At 43.3% G+C, this 21,904-nt stretch overlaps 1 protein-coding gene across 10 annotated transcripts in view; it reads right to left on the bottom strand.

Annotated features, from left to right (window-relative positions):
- The window catches only part of LOC147180270 (myomegalin), a 72,920-nt gene that overhangs the window by 20,845 nt on the left and 30,171 nt on the right, over positions 1-21,904 (bottom strand). For 8 of the 10 annotated variants that reach the window (XM_086071275.1, XM_086071259.1, XM_086071266.1 and 5 more), the window contains exons 1-25: positions 17,908-19,886; positions 16,120-16,257; positions 15,936-16,055; positions 15,252-15,344; positions 14,186-14,410; positions 13,936-14,094; positions 13,734-13,835; positions 12,278-12,415; positions 12,005-12,184; positions 11,715-11,909; positions 10,128-10,310; positions 9,940-10,056; positions 9,343-9,414; positions 9,143-9,249; positions 8,670-8,809; positions 6,354-6,469; positions 6,147-6,277; positions 5,895-6,057; positions 4,870-5,032; positions 4,682-4,798; positions 3,153-3,424; positions 2,848-3,062; positions 825-942; positions 627-744; positions 489-537 (exon numbers count right to left, since the gene is read on the bottom strand). In XM_086071275.1, the coding sequence (XP_085927401.1) occupies positions 489-537; positions 627-744; positions 825-942; positions 2,848-3,062; positions 3,153-3,424; positions 4,682-4,798; positions 4,870-5,032; positions 5,895-6,057; positions 6,147-6,277; positions 6,354-6,469; positions 8,670-8,809; positions 9,143-9,249; positions 9,343-9,414; positions 9,940-10,056; positions 10,128-10,310; positions 11,715-11,909; positions 12,005-12,184; positions 12,278-12,415; positions 13,734-13,835; positions 13,936-14,094; positions 14,186-14,410; positions 15,252-15,344; positions 15,936-16,055; positions 16,120-16,257; positions 17,908-19,218 (4,742 nt within the window). In that variant the 5' untranslated portion in view covers positions 19,219-19,886. Of the gene's footprint in view, positions 1-488; positions 538-626; positions 745-824; positions 943-2,847; positions 3,063-3,152; positions 3,425-4,681; positions 4,799-4,869; positions 5,033-5,894; positions 6,058-6,146; positions 6,278-6,353; positions 6,470-8,669; positions 8,812-9,142; positions 9,250-9,342; positions 9,415-9,939; positions 10,057-10,127; positions 10,311-11,714; positions 11,910-12,004; positions 12,185-12,277; positions 12,416-13,733; positions 13,836-13,935; positions 14,095-14,185; positions 14,411-15,251; positions 15,345-15,935; positions 16,056-16,119; positions 16,258-17,907; positions 19,887-21,904 lie in introns of those variants that run through there. The other 2 variants (XM_086071229.1, XM_086071282.1) reach the window with 2 other exon arrangements.

Below are 21,904 nucleotides of genomic sequence, written 5' to 3' on the forward strand. Positions count from 1 at the left end.
CACAACATTTCTAAACATAGAAATTAATGTGGAAAAAAATAGCCATAATTCCAAAAAGGAAGAAGAGGCAGAACATTACTATAATATGCCCATAAAATTGACCAAAATGTCAGAAATTTGACAGAAAGGCAGAAAAGTCTTATTGAAAAAAACTTTTTTGTTACCCCCCCCACTTAAAAAATATTTTAAAAATATATCAAAAACGGAAGATGAACAGTAGAAGAAAGTGAATGTCAAAGTATTGGATGCTGCACATTTTTCTGTTTAGGTGAAGCTCTAATTATATCTTGGGCCTTCAGTATATGAGACACGAACGCACTGTTTCGTTCATCACAATGCTGAAATGTTTTGCGGCTCCAGACAGATTTTTGGTTATTTATTTGCCCTAAAACGGCTCTTTTGACAGTAAAGGTCGCTGACCCCTGCCAAATTGAAACGTGCCAGTAAATATATAAAAAATAAGCACAGACAAGATTAAGCTGACTCACTGCATGGCGAGCAACTCGTGGCCTGTCTTGTCAACGGGGCTCTCCGCTCCTAAACCAGGAAATGGAATAAGGATGAAAAAAATAAATACAAAATGCATAGAAGGACAAGAAAGCAGCTGCGGCTGCGTGCGCTCTTACGTCCGGCCATCTTGGCGAGCAGCCTCTGAGCCAGGGCGCCGCTTTGCGAAAGCTGCTCTCGGAAGCTCTGGCCCATGTAGTAGTCCACGTCGTTGGCCCGCAGCAGCTCCTCGAAGGCCTGGAAGTGACAAGAGAAATCAGGCCACGGGAATCCGGACGAGGGATCCGTGGTCGCTTGCGGAGTGACGTTCGAGGCACCTTGGTGGTGTCGCCCAGATGCTGGGTGAGGATATGCGAGACTCCTTCGCCCTCTCTCATCCTCTGCCTCAGGTGGGAGAGCTCACGCGCTTGTGCCTGGATGAGAGAGTTGTACTTCCTGCCAAATGGGGGGGGGGGGGGGGGGGGCAGAAAGACGCAAGAGGGAAGAAAATGTTAAAAAATGAACCATAAAACATCCAAAAGAAAAAAAAAATCCCGAAAATTGTTGTAAAAAATTCCACATTTCTAAACATAGAAATTAATGTGGAAAAAAGTAGCCATAATTCCAAAAAGGAAGAATATTAAACATGTTTCTGTTGATAATGTTATAGCTCGCTGAGCAGTACAGATGAGTCCATTCCATTGTCAAAGTTGTGAGGATTACCAAAGTCGTTGGATTGTGTTGTACCATTTATTGATTTGGATTTTTTTGAAACGCATATTGCGGTGCTGCATGCAATTATACGGAAAATATAGTCTGTTGATTGCTTCATAATACACAAAAAAAATCTTTACACTAATAAGGACTGAGCTCTCATTGAATAGCGAATAACTGCAAGTCATTGACGCAGGGCTTTGGCGCCATCTTGTGTATGGAACGACCAGTTTGGTCAGGTCAAAAATAGGGGCAGATATTTGGCATTTTGGCAAATTTTAACTCATTCACTGCCACAAATAAAAAAAAATTTAAAAGAAGAAAAAGATTATTAATTTTTTTATTTTATTTTATAATAATTAATCGCATGACGTCACTAGTTAATTCACGATTAATCAAATTTTTTATATCTGTTCTAAATGCAGAATAAAAAAAATTCTAGGTTTTCATACTCTTAACAGAAGTGGATTTTTTTTTTAACTGATAGAAATAGTTTAAATTCATTTTTGACGTTTATAGCCGTCAATGGCAATGAATGAATAAAAAAAAAAAGAAAACATAAAAAAATTGGGGCGTCAGGCGATATTTTTTTAAAATCATAATTAATCGCATGACTTCACTAGTTAACTCACGATTAATCACAAATTTTATATCTGTTCTAAATGCACAATAAAAACATTCTAGGTTTTCAGAGTTGTGGGAAAATGTTTTAACTAATAGAAAGAGTTCAAATGAATTTTTGACCTCTTGCAATCTCAAAACGTGCTCTGTTTGCAAGCATTCGTCTCTCACAGGATTATAAGCTTGAGAGATCCATTTAAACTTTTTATGATTGTATTTATTCAAAATGTCACTTCACTTTATAAGAGATGCTGCCGACACCAGACATTCCCTGCACTTTTTACTTTATTCAAATGAAAATAAGTTCAAGTTCAATATTTCAATTTTGTTAGAATTTTAATTCATATTAATCCTCATTAAGTCTAATAATACACCAGATAGCCTAATAGTTGTTTATGTTTTGCAAAATTTACAAATTATAAAGAAATTCTTTTGATGTTTTGATGTTGAAATGGCGATAAAGGGGTAGGAATATAAAAGTTTATACTTCCTCCTGCTCTTTTCCAAACATTAATTGAATTGTACGACCAAAGACTGGGTTGTATATCTCTTGTTGCTTAATATGATGTTACATTTAGTTTCTTGTTTGCTTCAATTGCTTTTTTTTTTTCTTCTTATCATTTTTTGCCGTTTACAATTTTTGGCTTCACAATTTTTATTTTATTTATTTTTTATTATTATGATACATTTTTATATATTATTTAATTTTCATGTTCAAAATAAAAATGTACAAAAAAAAAATAGGGACATTTTATTGACCATAGAAAAGTATTTACTTTTTTTGTTTGAATTTTATGTTTACATCGAAATGTGAAAAGTTGTTTTAACAAAGACACTCAATGGCGTTCCAACACACGTTTTTTTTTTTATGCTAATATTTTTTATTTTACTGCAAAAGAAAATTGGCTCCAAATATCGGCCTTGCCTGTACTAATAATTGAAGAAAACATATTGGTCTTCTCACTAATCGAATCCAATTTGAGAAAAAGGTTTGGTAAAAACGTGGCTGCCTGCTTTTGAACCCACCCAGGCCATGTGGCACATTTGCCCTCCTCTGATTGGCTCGTGGCCTCCAGCTTGGAGCTCTTCAATTGGGCCTCCAACGTGGCCACGCGCGCCATCAGCTCCCGCAGCTCGCGTCCGGGTTTGGACCCGGACGAGGTCGCTTGGGTGTCGGACATCCAACCTTCGTCCTCCTCCGCGCCTTCTTGGGCGGGCGACATCTCGAAGGCCCAGTTGACCTGCAAAACAACAACAACAACAACGTAAAAGGTGAGGAATTGTCTTTTGGAGAAACGAAACGAGAGGAGCCGATTTGGCGGCGGCCGCACTTTGCGCGGCGTCCGCTCCAGGCTGGAGGCGTAGTCGCTCGTGGCCGAGAGGGAGCGCGCGCGCATCTGAAGCCCGCGGATCACTTTGTGGCAGCGGGTCAGCTGGGAGCGCAGATCCTCCACCAGGTGGTGCAAAGCTGACTCCTCCCCCATTTCGCGGCACCCGCCTCCGTTGCGGCCGCTTCCGCCGGCGGCGGCCTTGTACCAGTCTCCTTCCACGCTCTCCTCCTGCTGGTGAGACAACGACGTGCACATCTCCAGGTCGTCAAACTCTGGGGAAGAAAAAAAAAAAAAGATGTCTTTTCATGAATGCAATGCACAAAATTATTTGCTTCCATTTTCAAATGGGCAATCCCCCCAAAAAAGTGGCGTTGGTTACAAATTGTGAGAATGTTTTAATAGTGTGTGTGACAGCGAGTGTTTTTAGCTGTCTGATGTGAGAGAGAAAAATCGGTAGTGTGTGCAAGTTTCAGTAGTGAATGTGAGAGCATTTGAGCAGGCCATGTAGAGCATTTCAGTAGTGTTTATAGGAGTTCCTGCGGTGTATGTGAGAGACTTTCAGCATGTGAGCATTTCAGTAGTCTCTATTGGTGTTTAAGTTGTGTTTGTGATTGCGTTTTTGCAGTAGGCGTGAGGGCATTTCAATAGGATGGATGAGTGATTCAGAAGTGTAATGTGAGAGTGATTCGTTAAACTGTGACAGCTTTCAGTAGTGTGATCATTTCAGTAACGTGTGAGAACGTTTCAGTACTAAGTGTGAGTGTTTCAGTAGCGTGTATGAGTATTTCAGTAGAGTGTAATATGAACATGTAATAATAATGTGCGAGAGCTTTTCAGTAGTGTGTGTGGGATCATTTCCATTTAGTGTGAGAGTTTGAGTACAGTGTGTGACAGCTTATCAGTAGCGTGTAATATAAACATATTATAAATATGTGTGAGAACTTTTCAGTCGTGTGTGTGGGATCATATCAGTTTTGTGTGAGACAGTTTCAGTACTATGTGTGAGAGTGCTTCAGTAGCGTGTAATATGCACATATTTTGAATATGTGTGAGAACTTTTCAGTAGTGTGTGTGGGATAATTTCAGTTTTTTGTATGACAGTTTCAGTACTATGTGTGAGAGTGCTTCAGCGGCGTGTGAGAAGAGTTTCAGTAGTGTGTATGGGAACATTTCAGTAGTACATATAAGCAAAAAAAACAGTAGTGAATGCGAGAGTGTTTCAGTAGTGTGTGTGTGTGAGAGAGAACATTTCAATCGTGTGTGAGCAAAAAAAATTCAGTAGTGTAAAAGCATTTGTCATTTGTGTGTGAGCCTTTCAATATTATGTGTGTTTCAATAGTGTTGATGACAGCATTTCAGTAGTAGTTGTGAGAGCCTTTCAGTTGTGTGTGTGTAAGTCAAAAGAAATTCAGTCGTGTGCGTGTATGTGTTGTTTCTTGTTTTGTTTGTTTTGCCATTTCTGTAGCGTGTGATTGAATTTCTGATCAATCCGAGCGTGTTTCAGTAGTAAATGCGTGTGCGAGCATCACCTGGGCTGCTGGCGTCCTCTCTCTCGGCTTCATTTTCACTGCGTCCGCACGTCTCATAGCCCAAATCCTGCAAATCCACTTGCACCTGCTTGCTGGCCTGCTGCACGGACGTCTCAGCTGCAAAGACGTCGAACGGTCAAATGGCCACATTTTTTTCCCAACCTTTTTTTCCGTGATGTCACACTCACTGAGCAGGTCTCTGTAGTCCTTCAGTTGCTCGGCCTGAGCACGAACGGTGGCTTCAGACACCATCAGCCTCTCCTGCAGCTCTCGGTTCTCCGAACAAAGCCGGGCCGAGTGCTCACTGAGAACCTGCTCGGCCTCGCTAACGCCCCCTGCAGGCTGGAAGCCCTGCGGCGGGAATGTCACACAAAACTTTGAACAAAAAGACCTTTTATTTTTTATTTTTAAATAATTTTGTGTTGCAAAAAAGAGTGAAACATTTCCCAAAATGTTGTGCAAAAAAATGTCAAAAATGGATACAATTTAAAAAAAAGTTTTTTGTTTTTTTTACTCATTCACTGCCAAAATTCATTTGAACTATTTCTATTAGTCAAACTCTTTTTTGTTAGCCTAGAAACCTAGAAAAATTCTTTTTTTTTTACATTTAGAACTGATATAAAATTTGTGATTAATCGTGAGTTAACTAGGGATTAATTACAATTACAAATTGTAATCACCTGATGCCTGATAATTTTTTTATAATCTTTTCTTTAAAAAAAAAAAATATATATATATATTTTTTTATAATTTTTTTTTTTAAAGAAAAGATAAAAAATTAGGGCCGTCAGGCGATTACAATTTGTAATCGTAATTAATCGCATGACTTCACTAGATTAATCAAAAATTTTATATTTGTTCTAATGCAATAAACAAAAAAAAAACTAGGTTTTCTTACTCTTGTTAAAAAAAGTGGGAAAAAATGTTGAACTAATAGAAATAGTTCAAATGAATTTTTGACGTCTATAGCCGTCAATGGCAATGAATGAGTTAATTAAGCCTCAAATGCTTGGGCTTTATATTTTACCTGAGAACAACCAACACAAGCACAAATTCCACTCCTAAGCCAAGATTCAAACCCGGAAACCTCAAAAACATCGTCACCATGCTGCCCTTTTCCCAACTAAGTTCCTTCACAATAGAACAGGCCTCAATTCATAACATTGTCACGTGATCGAAAGAGGAAAAAAGTAGAAACAGGACTTTATTTGACCTGGACGGGGACCGAAGGCGTAGCCCCCTCTTCATCATCTTCCATGCCGTCGTCGTCGTCCTCCTCAGTATCATCGTCCTCCCGAAGACTGCTTTGGCTTGTCCCGAGTCCCCGATGTTCTTTTAGGAACTGGTTCTCCTTCCGAAGCCTCCGCAACGCGCTCCTTGGAGCCGACAGGCCACGACGTCACCACAAAATGGAGACAACGCGCCGGACAACAACGGCAATTGTCCCTGGGACGAACATGCGCACCTCATGTGGGACACCGAAGCGAATCCCTCCGGCTCCAGCTGCGACTCGATTTCTTTCAGCTCCAGTTCGACTGCCCGCGCGCCAGTCCTCAGGAACCCAGACTCGGGTTCATGTCCACGGTCCCTTTGAGTCTGCCGGAAACGCACGCGTAGCCGTTAACATTGTCACAATCATCGTGTTTATGAAGCGACCGGAAAGAAACGCAACCTGCTGGGAAGGCAAACTTGCGGGAGTCGCTTTCTCGTCCTCTTCTATGCTGTCTGTGAACTCATCGCTGCTGCCGTCTTCATCGTCTCGCTCCTCCTCCTCGTCGGTGCTGACGTCTGGAAACGCAGCCACATTAAGAAGAAGAAGAAGAAAAGAAAAGAAAAGAAAAGCGTCTATTTAGTTGATGTCCAAAGTCTCCGTCTTTCCTACTCGGGTTCTATTGTTCTCCACTAACGCAGCTCCACTCTGACGTGGAGTCACAGGGCGGGGGGTGGGGGGGGGGTGTTATGTCATCTTTTTCCAGCTGGACCAAAAACAAACTCAGGGTGGAGCAAAAGCCGCCAAGTGGAGCGCGTTAGTGAAAAGCAGGAAGGTTCTGGACAGTTGTGAAGAAAATTATAGTCATAGATGACGTCAATTGGCAGTAAAATACAGTTTGCTCGGGCGATGGCGGACATTTGGAGTTGTTTACTTTTACATGATGTGCTGCACGCGTTGGCCACACGTTGAGGTGATCCTCATCCAATCGCATGCTTTTTTACAAAAGTTAGTCATGCTCCGTTTTTTATTTACTCCCGTTGGGAGGCACAGAACCGCACGGCATTATCTTGGCGAAATAAGGTCATCGGACTATTAACAGCTCATGCGTGATGCCGTGCAGTTCTACGCCACAAAACGTTGTGTATCGCTAAATGTTTAACCTCATGAAGTCTTTATAAAAAATTATTTAAAAAAAAAAAAAAAAAAAAAAAATGAAGTCGTTGGCGAATGTTAAAATGGCATCATTAGGAAATTGTGTATGGTTTTATATTGTTCTTGTTCTGTGGTTTTGTGTTGCACTCTACGCAGTTCCTCCCACTTGGACTTGGAACTTATAGATGAAATGTATTGATTTGGTAAAAAATGAGGCACTTAATCAGTGATAGTTGTGCCAAGTTTGCTCATTTGGTGTTTCATACTGGGGGGGGGGGGGGTAAAAATGGAATGCATGCCACACTCACGCAGGCCGGGACATGAAGAAACACTTTTCATGTGATAATGTCATGTATGTTTACGTTTAGCAAGCAACTGTTGAGGGTACGAGAATTGTTTTGAAAAAAAAAAAAAAAAAAAAAAAATCAGGGTTGTTCTGGGTTAGCGGTTGCGAGTCCATGCTAGGTAAAAAAAAACAACAGGAATTTCTGGATTGGGGATATTCTCAATATTCTCCCAGTAAACACAAGAAAGAGAAGAAGTTCTCTTCAACAGAGGAAAAACAGCAGGTGTTTATTTTTGTTGCATTTGAAATACAAAAGTATTGACAAAAGAATGTCTGAGGTGAGATCAGAGCTTCCAGGATGGATTGAACAGGAAAAGATGTCACACGTAGCAAAAAAGCTAACCGATAGCACCATACAAAGCATTTGATCGGATCGAGCCGAGCGAGATTATTATAACGTAGCAAATGCAAAGTTGCTTCGAAATCTTAAGGGTTGCCACACACCGAGAGACGCGACTGAACAACTCTGAACCGATGGGTTGGCCACGCCCATCAGCAACCGCCCGTGTTCTTGACATGTTGAGGCTCCCACAATGTTTTTTTGTTTTGTTTATTTTACACGTTTGTAAAGTAGTGACAATGTAGCGACAGCATCATAATAAAAAAGAGAGGAAGCGGGTGAGATGTATGGATAGTTGATCGATAGACATCACCGTACTTGTTTTAGGTGACAGAGACTCTCCACACTTCGCTTATTAGCACATATACATTTGGAAGTTTCATTTCAGTTAAGTGCTATTGCGTAACAATATTGGCGCTGGCACTCTTGGAAACGCGACCTGCCCGTTCAGCCGTGTTGCTCGGTGCGTGGGGAATCCCAACCTCGGGGGAAATCTACTTCTTTTTTTGGGGGGGGGGGGGGGGGGATTTGTCTTGCAGACAAGATGAGGTCACACAAGTAATGGATGGCGGCACGCTTGACTATGTGTAAGGCTCCAGTTTCTCCACAAGACTTGAGGAAAACGCGACTGCGGCTCTACGGCTGGAAGAGCGACTCGGGTGAGAGGCGGCACACAGAAATGGCAAAACAGAACCGTTAGCACTGGCGAGCAAAATGCAGGCAACAGAATCACAACACAAAGTATATTAAGAAACATGACTCCATTGCAGTTAGTCTTCTTCGATTATGCATCTGGACGAGGTTAGCTGCTTTTATCTACGAGCACAATTTTTTTTTTTTTTTCCCATCAGCGTGTCGAGGCCACACCAAACATCACGCAGCATTTTGCGACAGCGCCCCCTGCAGGCTCAGAGGCTCGAGCCTGACCGTTCCCCACCTCCTAAGTCGGGCTGCCTTTTGCTGGCTCTTTCCAGGTCCAGGGCCGTGTTCTGGATCCGGGCCAGGACCTCCTCCAGCTGCCCGCGGAGCGCCTGCACCGAGTCCAGTTGGGTGCGGAGGTCCAGCGTCTCGTCCGAGCTGCCGAGTGGAGAGCAGAGTTGCACATCGCGGGAAAAATCGGCAACAATCGGAGTACGTTGCGAGAGCTTTGCTCATAAATCCTGCTTTTGTAAAGACAACAACGCACACATGAACATTTCCCCCCCTCAAAAAGAAATCAATAAATGACATCATGTGTATTGCTCGCACGTGCCACAGGATGGCAGCAAATCGAAATATGAGCATATTGCAGTTTTCCGTCTATGCAAACGACAACAATAATAATAAGTGACAAAACTCAGCCTTATAAGACACAATTCTTGTTTCCATGTGCAGGTGTGCCTCGCGTCGCGACCGCTTATTGTGCCCTACCTGTCGCCGTCGCCGTCGGTGCGAATGAGATTCTGGTATAGTCTCTTCTCGGCCCTCAGGGCAGCGTTCAGCTGCCGGTACTCGGAGACGAGCTGCTCCAGCGCACGCTGATTTCGTGACGGAATCGAGGAGAGAATGAGACCCGAGGCCGTTTGGAGCAAAATCGTGCCCGCGTCGGCGCGAGTGAGGCAACGACATACTTCGGTACTTGCGGTCGCGGCTCCCTTCGCGTGCCAGGAAGCCAAAGATGAGCGCAGGGCCGAAAGCTCCTTCTGCAAGGTGAGGATAAAAATGCGTTAGTAGAAACCGAGGTTCTTTTAGTTTACAAAAAACTAATGAAAAAACGTCAAACAAAAAAATAAAAACGGATTTGATGTTTACAAAACTAACTAAAACGATTGCAAAAAAAGTCCTTTTTAGTCTTTGGTACCGTTATTAATTCAAAGTATGCAACTTTGGGGATGATTTTAAACGTGAATATTTGTTTCCATTTGAACCGGAATAAGGATATTTGAAAGTGTGTCACACAGAAGTGATGTCATCGAGCAGCAGCCAATAGAAAAGCACTTTCAGCCGAAATGCAACGCTAGGCAAGAAATGTGTAATACACTTACATACTGAAACGAACTAAAACGAAACTAAAAAAAATTAAAATACCGGTAAGCATTTAAAAAAAAAATAATAATAATAATAATAATAATAAAAAAATAATAATAAAATTTTTTTAAAAAATTCCCAAACTATAATAACCCTTGTATAAACACAGACAAAAGAAAGATGGCGGTTGCCGTGCATACCTGAGCTTCCTTCTCCTTCTTGAGCATCAATTGCATCTCTTCCCGGAGAGCCTTCACTTCTTCTTCGCTCTCCGTCGACGACTGCATCATGACTTCCTCTTGGTTCTGCATCATCTCCTGGTCAGTCAGGTCGACGGTAAATACGTTGCACAGGTACGCCCCCCCCCCCCCCAAAAAAAAGTTGATACCTTGATAAAGGCTTCTTTCTCGCGGAGAAGACCCTGCAGATGCTGCACCTCCCCGCCCGTCTCCCTCTCTTGGTCGCGTCTCAGCTCGCCCAGCTCTTGCTCCCGCTGCGACAGCTGCCTGCGCGCCTCCTGCAGCTGTCCTGTGCGCTCGCTTATCACCAAGGACAGCCTGTAGGAATTGTCCTGAGACGGATGCGGAGTCATACGGAAGAGAAGCGTTGGAATAATCAGGATCAACCTGAAATGTGTCATGTCCAGGTGAAGATGAAGTACTTTTTTTGCACACCTTCTTGTTCTCTAACATAGAGTTGAACAACAACATTCACAACAGCCCCCCCCCCCACTTCCAATTTCTAAGGCCGTCGTCCATTTGTATGCCTTCAAAATTTGATATTGTATAAATGATGTCTTTTTTTTTCTTTTACCTTTAACTCATTCACTCGCAGCCATTTTCACTGAAGCAACCTCCTTCGCTCCCGGCTGGTTTACTGGAGTTTGACTGATTTAGCAAGGCCCACAGAATATTGGTTTCTATTGCTTTAAAAATATGGAACCTACAAAAATAAAGATTAGAGTCTCTTCTTTCATCAGGAAAAAAAAAAGTATAGCCACACCTCATTCCGTTTTGCAGCAATTAGCATTAGAATAGAGCTTCATCATTATTCACAAATCTGTTTAGAACTGTGGGTAAATGAGTTTTTTTTCAACATGGCCCTGGTAGATCTCTTTTACTCTGCTGCCACCTGCTGGCCCTTTTTGTAATTACTACCATTTCTTCACCGGGTCTCTGCAGTTCAGAGGCTGCATCAAAGACTTTTCTGTATGCTCCAGCATTAAAAAACAACAACATAAAAAAATTATAAATACGTCTTTGAGACACTTAAAAATATAATACATATATTTTAAGTGTATTAAAATAAGTTTAATACACTTAAAAATATTGAAATTATAATGTATTTAGACTTTTTTTGGGCGCAAATGAGTTAATAGTAGATTGTAGATAGACCTAGATGGTTTTTTCACGGCCGATACCGATTATTAGTAGTCAAGGAGGCCGATAACCGATATTTGGCGAAAAGATAGCAGCATCGCTTATAAAATTAACTGAAAATGTTAATAAATCATTCCTTGAGATTGAAATGGTTTTTGATTAACTTTTTAAATCGACCTTCAGATTAAAAAAAAGGCAGATGCGGATATTCGTCAAAATGCCAGGCCGATTACGGGTCTCTCGATCCCTTCGTGGATTGCAACATTTGGTTTAGTTAGAACACATCAAAAGTGACTCCAAACTGGCTGGCGAAGAACAACAGCGGAAGGTGGAGGTGTGAAGTCGGCAGCATGAAGGAGTACAGATTGGGCCTTCTTTTTTCCCCTCCATCCTTCATGTTTCCTTTTTCCCATCTAAGGAACTCGGGGCGCTAACTAACGAACCGCCAGGCTTCCCTCTCTTGATCAATGTTATTTTTTTCCCCGTTTCTTGGACGTGTCGTGACTGCGAAGACGAATTCCTTTTTGTGTTTTCACGTACTTTTTGTTCGCCACCCCCGGCAAACTCTTAAACTACCATAAATAAAAACGCTGTACCTGCAGGTACTGGTCTTTGGCCCCGAGGGCGTTGAGCAGGTCTGCCACCCGCGTCTGGTGTTCACTCGACTGGCGGCTGCGGTCCGACAGCAGCTCCTGGAAGAGCTTCTCCTTCAGCCGGAGCCGAGCCTTCAGCTCCTCCACCACCTCGGCGGGACCGGCCTGAACTCCGGCCGCCAGGGCTGCCGTCAGATCCTGCGCACGGCGGGAAAAACAACTCGGGTCAACTTTGTTGCCGCCGAGCTCGGGGAAGGGGGGGGGGAGCCCCCAAAAACAAAATCCTCTGCAACCTGCGTCTCCTCGCCGCGAGCCCGCAGCGCCGCCTGCAGCTGGCCGACGATGTTGTCCTTCTCCCTCCTGGCGCCGCGCTCCTCCTCCTCGCTCTGCCGCTTCAGCCACTGGAGGTTCCCGTAGGCCTCGGCCGCCTGCTCCAGCTCCAGCTCTTTGCCTCGCACCAGCGCATCCAGACTCTGAAATGGAAATAAAAAGGCGCACAAGCCCGGTTGTCGCAAGTGCGCAAAAATAAAACGTCGGCGTCTAAACCCGGCGAGCTCAAAGCGCACCGCGACGGTCTCCTCGCTATCGGACAGGACGCAGCGGAGCCTGTCCAGGTCTCGGTCCTTTTCCCGCTGCGCCAGCTGCAGCGTCCTCACTTGGCCGTCGCGTTCGTCCAGGCAGCGGAACTTGTCGTCGATGGAGCGCTGCGGGAAGACGCGACGTAGGAATGTTGGATGTGTGGCGCGCTTAATCCAAGGTCGCAATCAGCTGTGATGGTTTTGAAAATGCACTTTGCTATTTGTAGATTCACGTATTCACTTTTTGTGTGTGTAACCTCTTCCGACTTGATATAATGCCACAGATGGGAGCCCAAAAAGCTCATGGGAAAGTAGTAATTAGTGTCAAGGAATGAAGTTCAATTGATACAACCTCCTTATGTGCATTTTGAAATCAAATTAACTATAAGCAATTTCCTTTAAGGATAACTTTGTCAGACAAGTGTGAAATGATTTTTTCTAATAGGTTTTTTGGTGAGCTAACAAATACACGCACGCACACACAAAAAAATAAATAATAATATATATATATATATATGGATATATATATTTTTATATATATAAAAAAATATATATATATAAAAAAAATAATAATAATAATAAAAAAAAAGAGCAATGATGATGACATTTCCGAATGAACAATACTGAGGCTCTTTATAATAAAAAACAGAAAAAAGAAAAAAAAAAGACAAGTGTGAAATGATAGTGTTTGGGGGATATAGTTTGTGGTCGATTTTTTTTTTGGGGGGGGGGGGGGGGGGGTGGTATCAAATATTTGTTTTTTTTCGCTATTTCCAGCAGGGCTCTGTCGCTATCCCCAGCGAATAGCGCGGGTTAACTGGACATGTAAAACAGACTTATTTTATAACATTATATTTTAGAATAACAAAAACATCTAAAATGAGGATTTATGTATTTTTGACAGGTAATGTTTTATTACTCAATGGTTTATTCAGAAAGATACTGTTGCGAATTTTTTATTTATTTAAAAAAAAAAAAAAAAAATCAAGAATCTCTGAAGATCGAGTAAACAACACATTTTTTATCCGTACATGAAGGTATACAATAAAGATCAGTGGCCTCGTGGTCGAGTGTTCGCCCTGAGACTGGGAGGTTGTGGGTTCCATCCCCGGCCGGGGGTCATACCAAAGACTATAAAAAATGGGACCCATTGCCGTCCTGCTTGACACTCGGCATTAAGGGTTGAAATTGGGGGGGGGGTTAGATCACCAAATGATTCCCGAGCGCAGCCCCTGCTGCTGCTCACCGCTCCCTCAGGGGGGTTGGGTCAAATGCGGGGAACAAATTTCGCCCCACTTAGGTGGGTGTGACAATCGGTGGGTCTTTAACAATTAAAGATATTGCTGGTACTTTAACTTTAACAATTAAAGATATTGCTAAATGTAAAAATAATAAAGATTTATATTCCCTTGTAAGAGATGTGGCAATATTTTTTGCATCCTACCTCCAAAGCTCTGTCTCTGTCTTTAATTCTCTCTCTTAATTTCTCAAGAAGTGCATCCCTTGGTTTGGAGCTTCCTGGTGTCTCGAGCATCTCTGAGTACTCCTATATATATATATAAAAAATTAAAATAAAAAAGTAAATACACATTTGGTACTTTTCAGGTTTATATCCCGCATTTATCATGCAAAGTGGGCGGGCTTACCCGTAGCTGTCGCTCCTGGTTCCGCAAAGAGTGACCGAGCTGTGCGATGCTTCTGTCTTTTTCTTGCGCCGCGCCGAGTCCCTCTGCGACGGCTTCCTTCAGCGCTTCTTCTTTAGCCTGGAGCTCGGCGCGGCTTTTCTGAAGCGCGCAACGCAGGTCCTGCAGCAAACAGGAGAGATCTCCATTGAGCCCGAAGAGTCGGGACACGGCGTGCTTGCTCTTGCTGTTCTTAAAAAGAGAAGCCACAAACCTGATTGTGTTTTTTAGTCTCTTCCCCGTGCTGCAGCGCCTCCTGGAGGTCGGCATTCAGTCGGTCTTTGAAGCGGGCCAGATCCTCGCCTTGTCTTTGGCTCTGCCTGAGGCTACGCTGGCTGGCCTCCAGCTCCAGACCCAACGAGAACAGCGAGCTCTGCACTCCCACCAGCTCCCCCTGCAGCTGGGCAAGCGTCACGGACTCACTGACGCCCTCTGGAGCCTGAAGAGGGAATAAACATGGATTGGTTCATATTTTTTTTGTAATTGTTTATAGATTTTTAATGCTTTCTAAATTTTTAAAATAACTAGTCGAGGTCGACAGCGCACAAAGAGTACCAGATATAAAAAATAATGATGACTATAACTACAAAGCATATCAATGAAATTAGCATATCATAGAAACATTAAATTATTTCGGTATCTCAATTCAAAACGTGAAATTCATATAGATTCCTTAAATCATAGTTCAGCAAACATTTTGAAAATGAGTAATGCAAAGGGCTGCAACCAGTTTGATACAAACTTCTGGAAAACATTTACCCCAAATTAGCTTTTATCATGTTACTATTAATAACTCATTATATTAAAATGAAGACACTGATCACGTGAATGATTTCTTACAATCCTTAACGATTTGAGAAGGTAGAAAATAAAAAATGAAACACTTTGTATAAATCTCTGCAAGCGTCTTTATTCTCAAAAGAACACTTGGACACCATTCCTAGGAAATCACAATGCTCCATCACCAGTGAGCTCGTCAGCGAGCTACTCATGTGGTCCTCGGGGCGAGGCCTGTTGCCCGCGACCATCGAGTTGGCAACGCTTGCGTTAAATACGTTTCCGACCTAATTTCAACGTAAAAAAACATTTTGATCGTTTAATGAAATGTTTTAATTTCCTGGGATTGTGACCATCCAAATGATAACAAAAATACGATTTTATTTGTTTTAACTGAAAGCAGGCAATCTGTAAATTTCACTTTTTGGAGTTCAACTACCGTACAGCCGTTCTGCTCGCTTGTTGTTTCAGATCCTTCATCCATCACGATCAACATATCTCACCTTGCTCTGTGTGAGCTGATGACGGTGGGCCATCTCCCGCAGCTTGTACAGCGTGACATTCTGCCCCTCGATCAGCTGGTACAACTCCTGCGCCTTCGGGCACAATTGACATTGAACTACAGCGCACACATACATCAAAAAGCCATTTTTTGCACCAAGACGCTGTTAGAGTTGACAATATTAAGTATTGTACTCTTTGCGTGTTCAATTAACTGAATGGTGAGATTCTGGTGAAGAAGTCCCTTTGCAAAGGTATCATTAAAACAGAAGCTTCTGATGACAAAAACTGACGACACTCAAATCGTGTTCTGGTCAGATTGTGTCCTTTTCTCCGGCACATCATTATTTATTGAAAAGTGGGTGAATACGAAAAGTCTCCTCCCATCAGCCCACAGTACATTTGTTTACAACTCAGTGAATACAAGAAAACCCCCCCTTCTGTTCCCATAGGTATAAATCAGATTAGAGAAAAATAATAATAATCAGCCTGTGCCTCCCTTCCGACCGGCTGAGACCGGTCCTAGACTCCCTTCAAGATAGCAGTGGAAGAACTTGTTGCCCTTCTTCTGAGAGTGAGACAGATACAATCCTATTCATTGAGCCATACTGCTATAACTAAATCCAAAACGGCTAAAATATAAATTGAAACTGAAAAACAATGTTAATAACTCATCAACGCTCAACCTCGGTGTCTTTGGTGCCGACGGTTTCCGTGAGGTCCTGGATGGTCCTCTCCCGACTCTGAGCAGCCTGGCGGAGGGAACGAAGCTCGCACTCCATCTCGTTCAGCTTCTCCTGCAGCTTCTGCAGAGGTCGGCAGTCAGACTCAGACTCGGGTCAGTCGTAATTTTTTCTAAATTTGTCTCACCATATTGTTGGAATCACTCTCGTGGACTTTGGCCTGCAGGGATTGGACCTGCAGTTGGGCCTTCTGCAGCTCGTTGACACACTGGCCGGCTGCGCACTCGTATTGGTTCAACTGGCTTTGCTGCTCCTCGACCAGGTTCTGCAGGAGAGAGAGAGAGAGGAGAGCCAGATCTGAAACCGGTAACTACAATAGACAACAAATATTGAGACAGCTTTCGAACGTTTGAGTTCAGGTTGAATCTGATTGACGAAATTGAGGAAATATAAATATACTTTTGTGATTTAGTATGGACTGGCATTGAAATACAAAAAAAAAAAAAAGCACGACCGCAAGAGCATTGCCGGCAAATTGCGTAACGGTCATTCAACATTAAAAAGTCTGCTTATTATTCATGTCATCATTTGGTAAAAGCTTCCCGCACAGGACTTTGCCTTCATTACAAGCACGATTGCACCCAAAGCGATGTGCGCCGCTATTATGTTTACATAACTCATATGTGCGGATGCACTAGTGACGTGCGATTTCTTCTATCAAGAAAAATAATTTAGGTCGTTAGTAGAGCGGTTTCAAATGGAACTGGTGAGATGATGGCTTTTTGTAACATTTGGTGGATGGCTTTGCCTTCGGGGGCAGCGGCGGAAACGAGGTCAGCCGTAGAGCCACTCACGGTCTTCACTATCTCGCATTCCATAACCTACTTATTTATGTCAGCAGCGCTTACGCTTATTGTCGACGGCCAATTTACAGGAAGCCAAATAAAGCCAACGCTGAGGATGACTAATTTATCGCATCTGAATTTTTAACGCCGTCATTTTTGTCAAGTATAATGTAGATATTCAAGTTTAGCAAACTGGCATGTGAAAAAAATCCTGTGCCTTAAATTGACAATGACCTTTTTGTTGCGTGCAAACACACGCACACTGTACACACGTATAGCAATTAGGCCACGTGGTGGCTGCAAGCTTACCGAGTGCTAATTCAATGTATTCTTTCACTTACACACAAACCACAATGGCTGCCTGCTGTGTGAGATGGATCTGGTGGCTGACACATTCGCGTGGCCAATTCGGCAACATTGTAAATGACCAAACACAAATATTTTTGTGAATAAATGTTTGTTTTGTTTTTGGTCACGAACAGTTCGTGAAATAGTTTTGGGGAAAACCCAAAACCCAGTGAAGGGGTTTTTTCCCCCCTTGGGTTTGCTTGTTAATGAGCATTTCCAGAAATATCATCTTGCTCAAGGGTCAGCAACCATTGTAAGACTTTTCTGCCTTTCTGTCAAATTTCAGACATTTTTGGTAATTTTCTGCCTACTTTCTTTTTTTGAACATTTTATGGCTGTTTTCACTTTTTTGCTAGCAATTTTCTGACATTTTCAACAATTTTGTCTTTGGACATTTTATTAATCCTTTTTGAATGTATTATTTTCTGCCCCTTTTTGAAATACATTTTCTGCCTTTGGGGGGGGGGGGTGGGGGGGGTCAATTCCCAAGACATTTTATGGTAATATTCTGTCTTTTGGACATTTTATGGTTACTTTTTGAATGTTTTCTTTTCTTTCTGTTTTTCTGCTTTTCTTCTTCCTTATTGGACATTTATGTTTTGGACATGGTTATGTCATTTAAAAAAACTCTTTCATCTACCTTTTGTTTCTCTTTTTCTGACAACTTTGAAATTTTTTGAATATATTTTTTATCTAAACAATTCATTAAAAAATATTTTATAAAAAAAAGATGTAAAAAAAAAAAAAAGCAGTACATTCGCAATTCTCCTATTCCGTTATACCTGGTGAGGCTTTGGTGGCGGACACTCTATATAAACATCCTCCGAACAGTCTTCCATACTACCCCGGTTAAGAACACGGTCTGGCCCAACATGCAGTTGGATCAGGGGGGCCTCCAGCTCAGGTGTTGCCACATGCTGGCATCTTTCACCATCCGGAGTTCCAAAGGTCGGTTCCAAAATGGGATCAGGGAAATCCAACCTTCCATGATTGGGGCTACGCCGAAGCAACACCGGAAGTTTACTGCCCTTGGCGCTTCGGACCGGTCGGTGGACAGCATAATTCTGCAATAAACAGAGGGCAAAAGAGAGGCTTGGTCCAGGAGAGCCTTGGCCATGTGGTGGCGCTCTGTGAGGGGGAGTGTCAGATATCTGGTTGTCCAATGGCTCCTTGGGAGAGTTCAACAGTTCATCTGTCGTGCCTTCGGGCTGAACGTAGTCTTCAGTCGTCTCCAGGGACGCTACAGAGGGACTGGAGCTGCTCGCTCTTCCTGCCAGAGTGCGGTCACTGTCTGAAGTCCTTGACACATCCTGAGAACCAGGAACTAGTGTCAGAGAGGATGGAGGTTCATCTGGCTCCTCCCCATTTCCCTTTTCCTCTACTTCCGCACCTCCACCACTGCCTCCAATGAAGCTGGCCGAATATCTGGTGGAAGGGCCACAGGAAGTGCTCCGCGCGAGCTTCCTGGGCACCTTACAAACAGCTTCGTAGTCCGAGTCTGCCACGCGCCAATGGGAACAACCGCGGCATCTCCTCGGAGTAGTGGGCATGCAGCGGTGAGACGCCGCGACCTCTGACCCCGGCCCAGTTGAAGGTTGCGGGTGGTGGTGATGTTGGCAATCCAAGCTGTCGTCAGCCCAGGATTCGTACAAGGAGTAGACGAGGTCCTCCTGAAGAAGAGCGCAGTACTTGGCGTGGGTGAGACCCGAAATATCCACCATCCCATCTCCCGCCGCTTCACTTCCATCCGCAGAAGTCGCGGCGCTCTCCGCCGAGTTTGTCCTCCTGTACAACCCGCCGATGCACTGCCTGAGCCGATGCTTCTCTTGAAGGAGCCGTTGAAGCCTTTCGATAGAGAGAGCCTCCACGCGGGCTATCACCGTGTCGAAGCGGTACATGCGGTCCAGCATGAAGGTGCACTTGGAGCAGGCAAACTCCCCGCGGCCGTCGCGCGCCAGCTCCCGGCCCAGGGCGTGCGACAGCAGCACCTGCAGGTTGAGCTTGGTGGCCGGGTGGAAGATCCACCGGCGCTGGTTGCCATAGAGATCCCGTCCACAGATGCGACATGTCTCTTTCATTTTGTTGTCCAGCATTGAACAATCGGCTTCTCTCCTTTATGAGCGGTCGTACGCATACACGGCCATCGTGTTCAATCTGTTTTCATATCCTTGTGACTCAAGTCTCTACACCTCAAGCCCAGCATTGACAAAGATGTTGTACGCATACATGTAAATTATGACTAGCAGACCATCCTTGTCCTTTCACTTCACCACAAGTACATTCAGTTAACCTTGGCTTGACAGGAAATATGAGCGTCTAGTCAGCCATTACAATACAACACTCAAACCAGGTGCGTCTTCTCCGGCAGGTGTTCTGGTCCATGGCAACAGGCGTGGTGACGTAGTGTCAAAAAATATCACCAAATCTCTTGAGTGCGTTTTAATTCAAACCAGCGTTGTTCGGCAACCCAGCTCGCTCCTCGGCGCCATTCATTCACCGGACAGTCTCGTACGAGCCTGCTGCGCCGCCACCGGCTTCATCACGCTCGGAGCGCCGACCGAGGAGTGTCCCGCCGCCCCCCTTTTTTTTTTTTTTTTACTGCGGACACAACGCGGGACGAAGGCAGCCCGTAGCTGTTTTCTCAGCTCGTGGGAGGTTTTGGCGAGCGAAGGAGCGACGTCTCCCTCATTTCACAGCCGTCTTATTATTATTATTACCGCGACGGTCAGGTGCTACGCGCCGCCTGACATCTTCCGGTGGAGATAGAACAAGGGGGCAGGCTGAAACAGACCCGCAGCATCGGAGCGTACCATTCACAGAAGACAAAGGGGTGTTCAAAAGTCCGCGACCGTCACACAGGTTACCTCTTTCTCATAAAACAATCAAATAAATCTTCATTAAAGTACACCGCCTTTTGTATAAATACACAACATAACGTAGAGCCGTTATATATTTGTCTTTTATCAGGTTAAACGGGAAATACACAGCGCCGTGTTCCCCTTTCGTGTAGGCTACTTCCTTCCTTCTGCTCAGTTAGCAAAGCTCAGCTCATCTCGCCTGACTGACTTGGTAACTCCCGAGTAGCATTAGTGACGCTCTAGAAAATTTAAAGTCACGTTCAACGACAGTGTCTGCATTAAAGTTAGACTGTTGAATGGTTTTCTGGTGAGCTAACAAATACACGCACGCACATTCACATACTCACCCACACACACACACACACACACACAAATAAATAAATAAATAAATAAATAAAATAAAAGAGCAATGATGATGACATTTCCGAATGAACAATACTGAGCTCTTTAAAAAAAAAAAAAGTTAGAATGTTGCATCACTGTCAAAATAAGTGAGGCCGCAATTGGAGCAAACAGTCCAGCATATCATTATCATAATAATTCAAGTTTGTGTGTTTGAGCGGATGTGTGTGTGGAAGATGTATTACGTTTATGCGGTCCCATGTAATATAACAAATTAAATAAATAAGAAAATACACCCAAACCATAACCCTCACAACAAAACCCTTTAAAAAACATATATAAGAGGAACAATAATAAAAACGTCCATTCTTACTGTTATAAAAAAACACACACAATTTCCTTTCTATTCCATCCATCCATCTATTTTCTACGCCGCTTAACCCCACAAGGGTTGTGGGTGTGCTGGAGCCTATCCCAGCTGGCCATCAGACAAAGAGGCGGGGTCCGGGCGACATCCTGAACTGGTCATCAGCCAATCACAGCATTTTGTCATCAGTTTGTGTATTTCTGGTTGCCTGGAGCAGATATTCTGACAATGATGCAAGTGTCACAGTCACACAAGGTCTTTCTCAGGGCGTCTGCAACACATTTGCCAGTTTTGTCTGCCATTTTTCAACAGATGATCACGCTGTCTTGCTGTGACTTTTGCACAAACATGCAGAAAAAAAAAATCCTCAAAGGAATGTTTGTCTTGTTAATTGAGTGATTTAAGACTCCTGCAGGGAAGGGTTGGTTATAAGAAGGTTAAATGCTGAGTTGTTACATAACTATGTATTTTAGAATTCATATTGGAGCAGCTGCAAAGATAAAAAAAAAAAACGAAAAAAAGAAAAAGCAAAGAACACAATTCAAATAATGTATTAGCTATGTCTAGCCTAAAAATAAAAAAATAATAAAAATAAAAAAAATAAAAAAGAGCAATGATGATGACATTTCCGAATGAACAATACTGAGCTCTTAAAGGAAAAAAAAAAAAAAAAAAAAAAAAAAAAAGCTATGTCTAGCCTATTTTGCCCAGCAACAGTGAAGTGAGACCAGTCAACACGATACTCCCTCCTCTCTGCCATTGATGGGGATCTAAATGGCGGCGGCGTCCGGGGAACAAATTAAGAGCTCTTGTGGTGGGTTGTCAGTCTGGAAGGACATCAAGTCGATATCAGCGTCTGGCCGGCTCACGGGGGCGCTCAGAAGTCAACCCGATCTATCGGCAGGCTGACTGAAACCAGAGTCAGTGAACTCCCCAGGGTGCGAGATTCCAGCATGCACGCACGCACATATGACACCCGCGTTGGAATGCTTACACACAAACACACGCATGAAGCCTTTTTATCTCTGTAAACAAAAGTCGTCTGGAGAGATATCGCTCGGCTCCGTTGGATTGATGCACCAAATGCCCACAGTGGAAAGATTATATCATAAAATATCAAACTGTATAGTACAGTAAGGATTGCTTATAGGACTTTTATGCCTTTCTGTCAAATTTCAGACATTTTTGGCAATTTTATGGACATATGGTAAT

This window comes from Leptonotus elevatus, chromosome 1 (genome assembly GCF_054856555.1).
Source record: "Leptonotus elevatus isolate MCC_2025b chromosome 1, RoL_Lele_1.0, whole genome shotgun sequence".
NCBI classification, from domain to species: domain Eukaryota; kingdom Metazoa; phylum Chordata; class Actinopteri; order Syngnathiformes; family Syngnathidae; genus Leptonotus; species Leptonotus elevatus.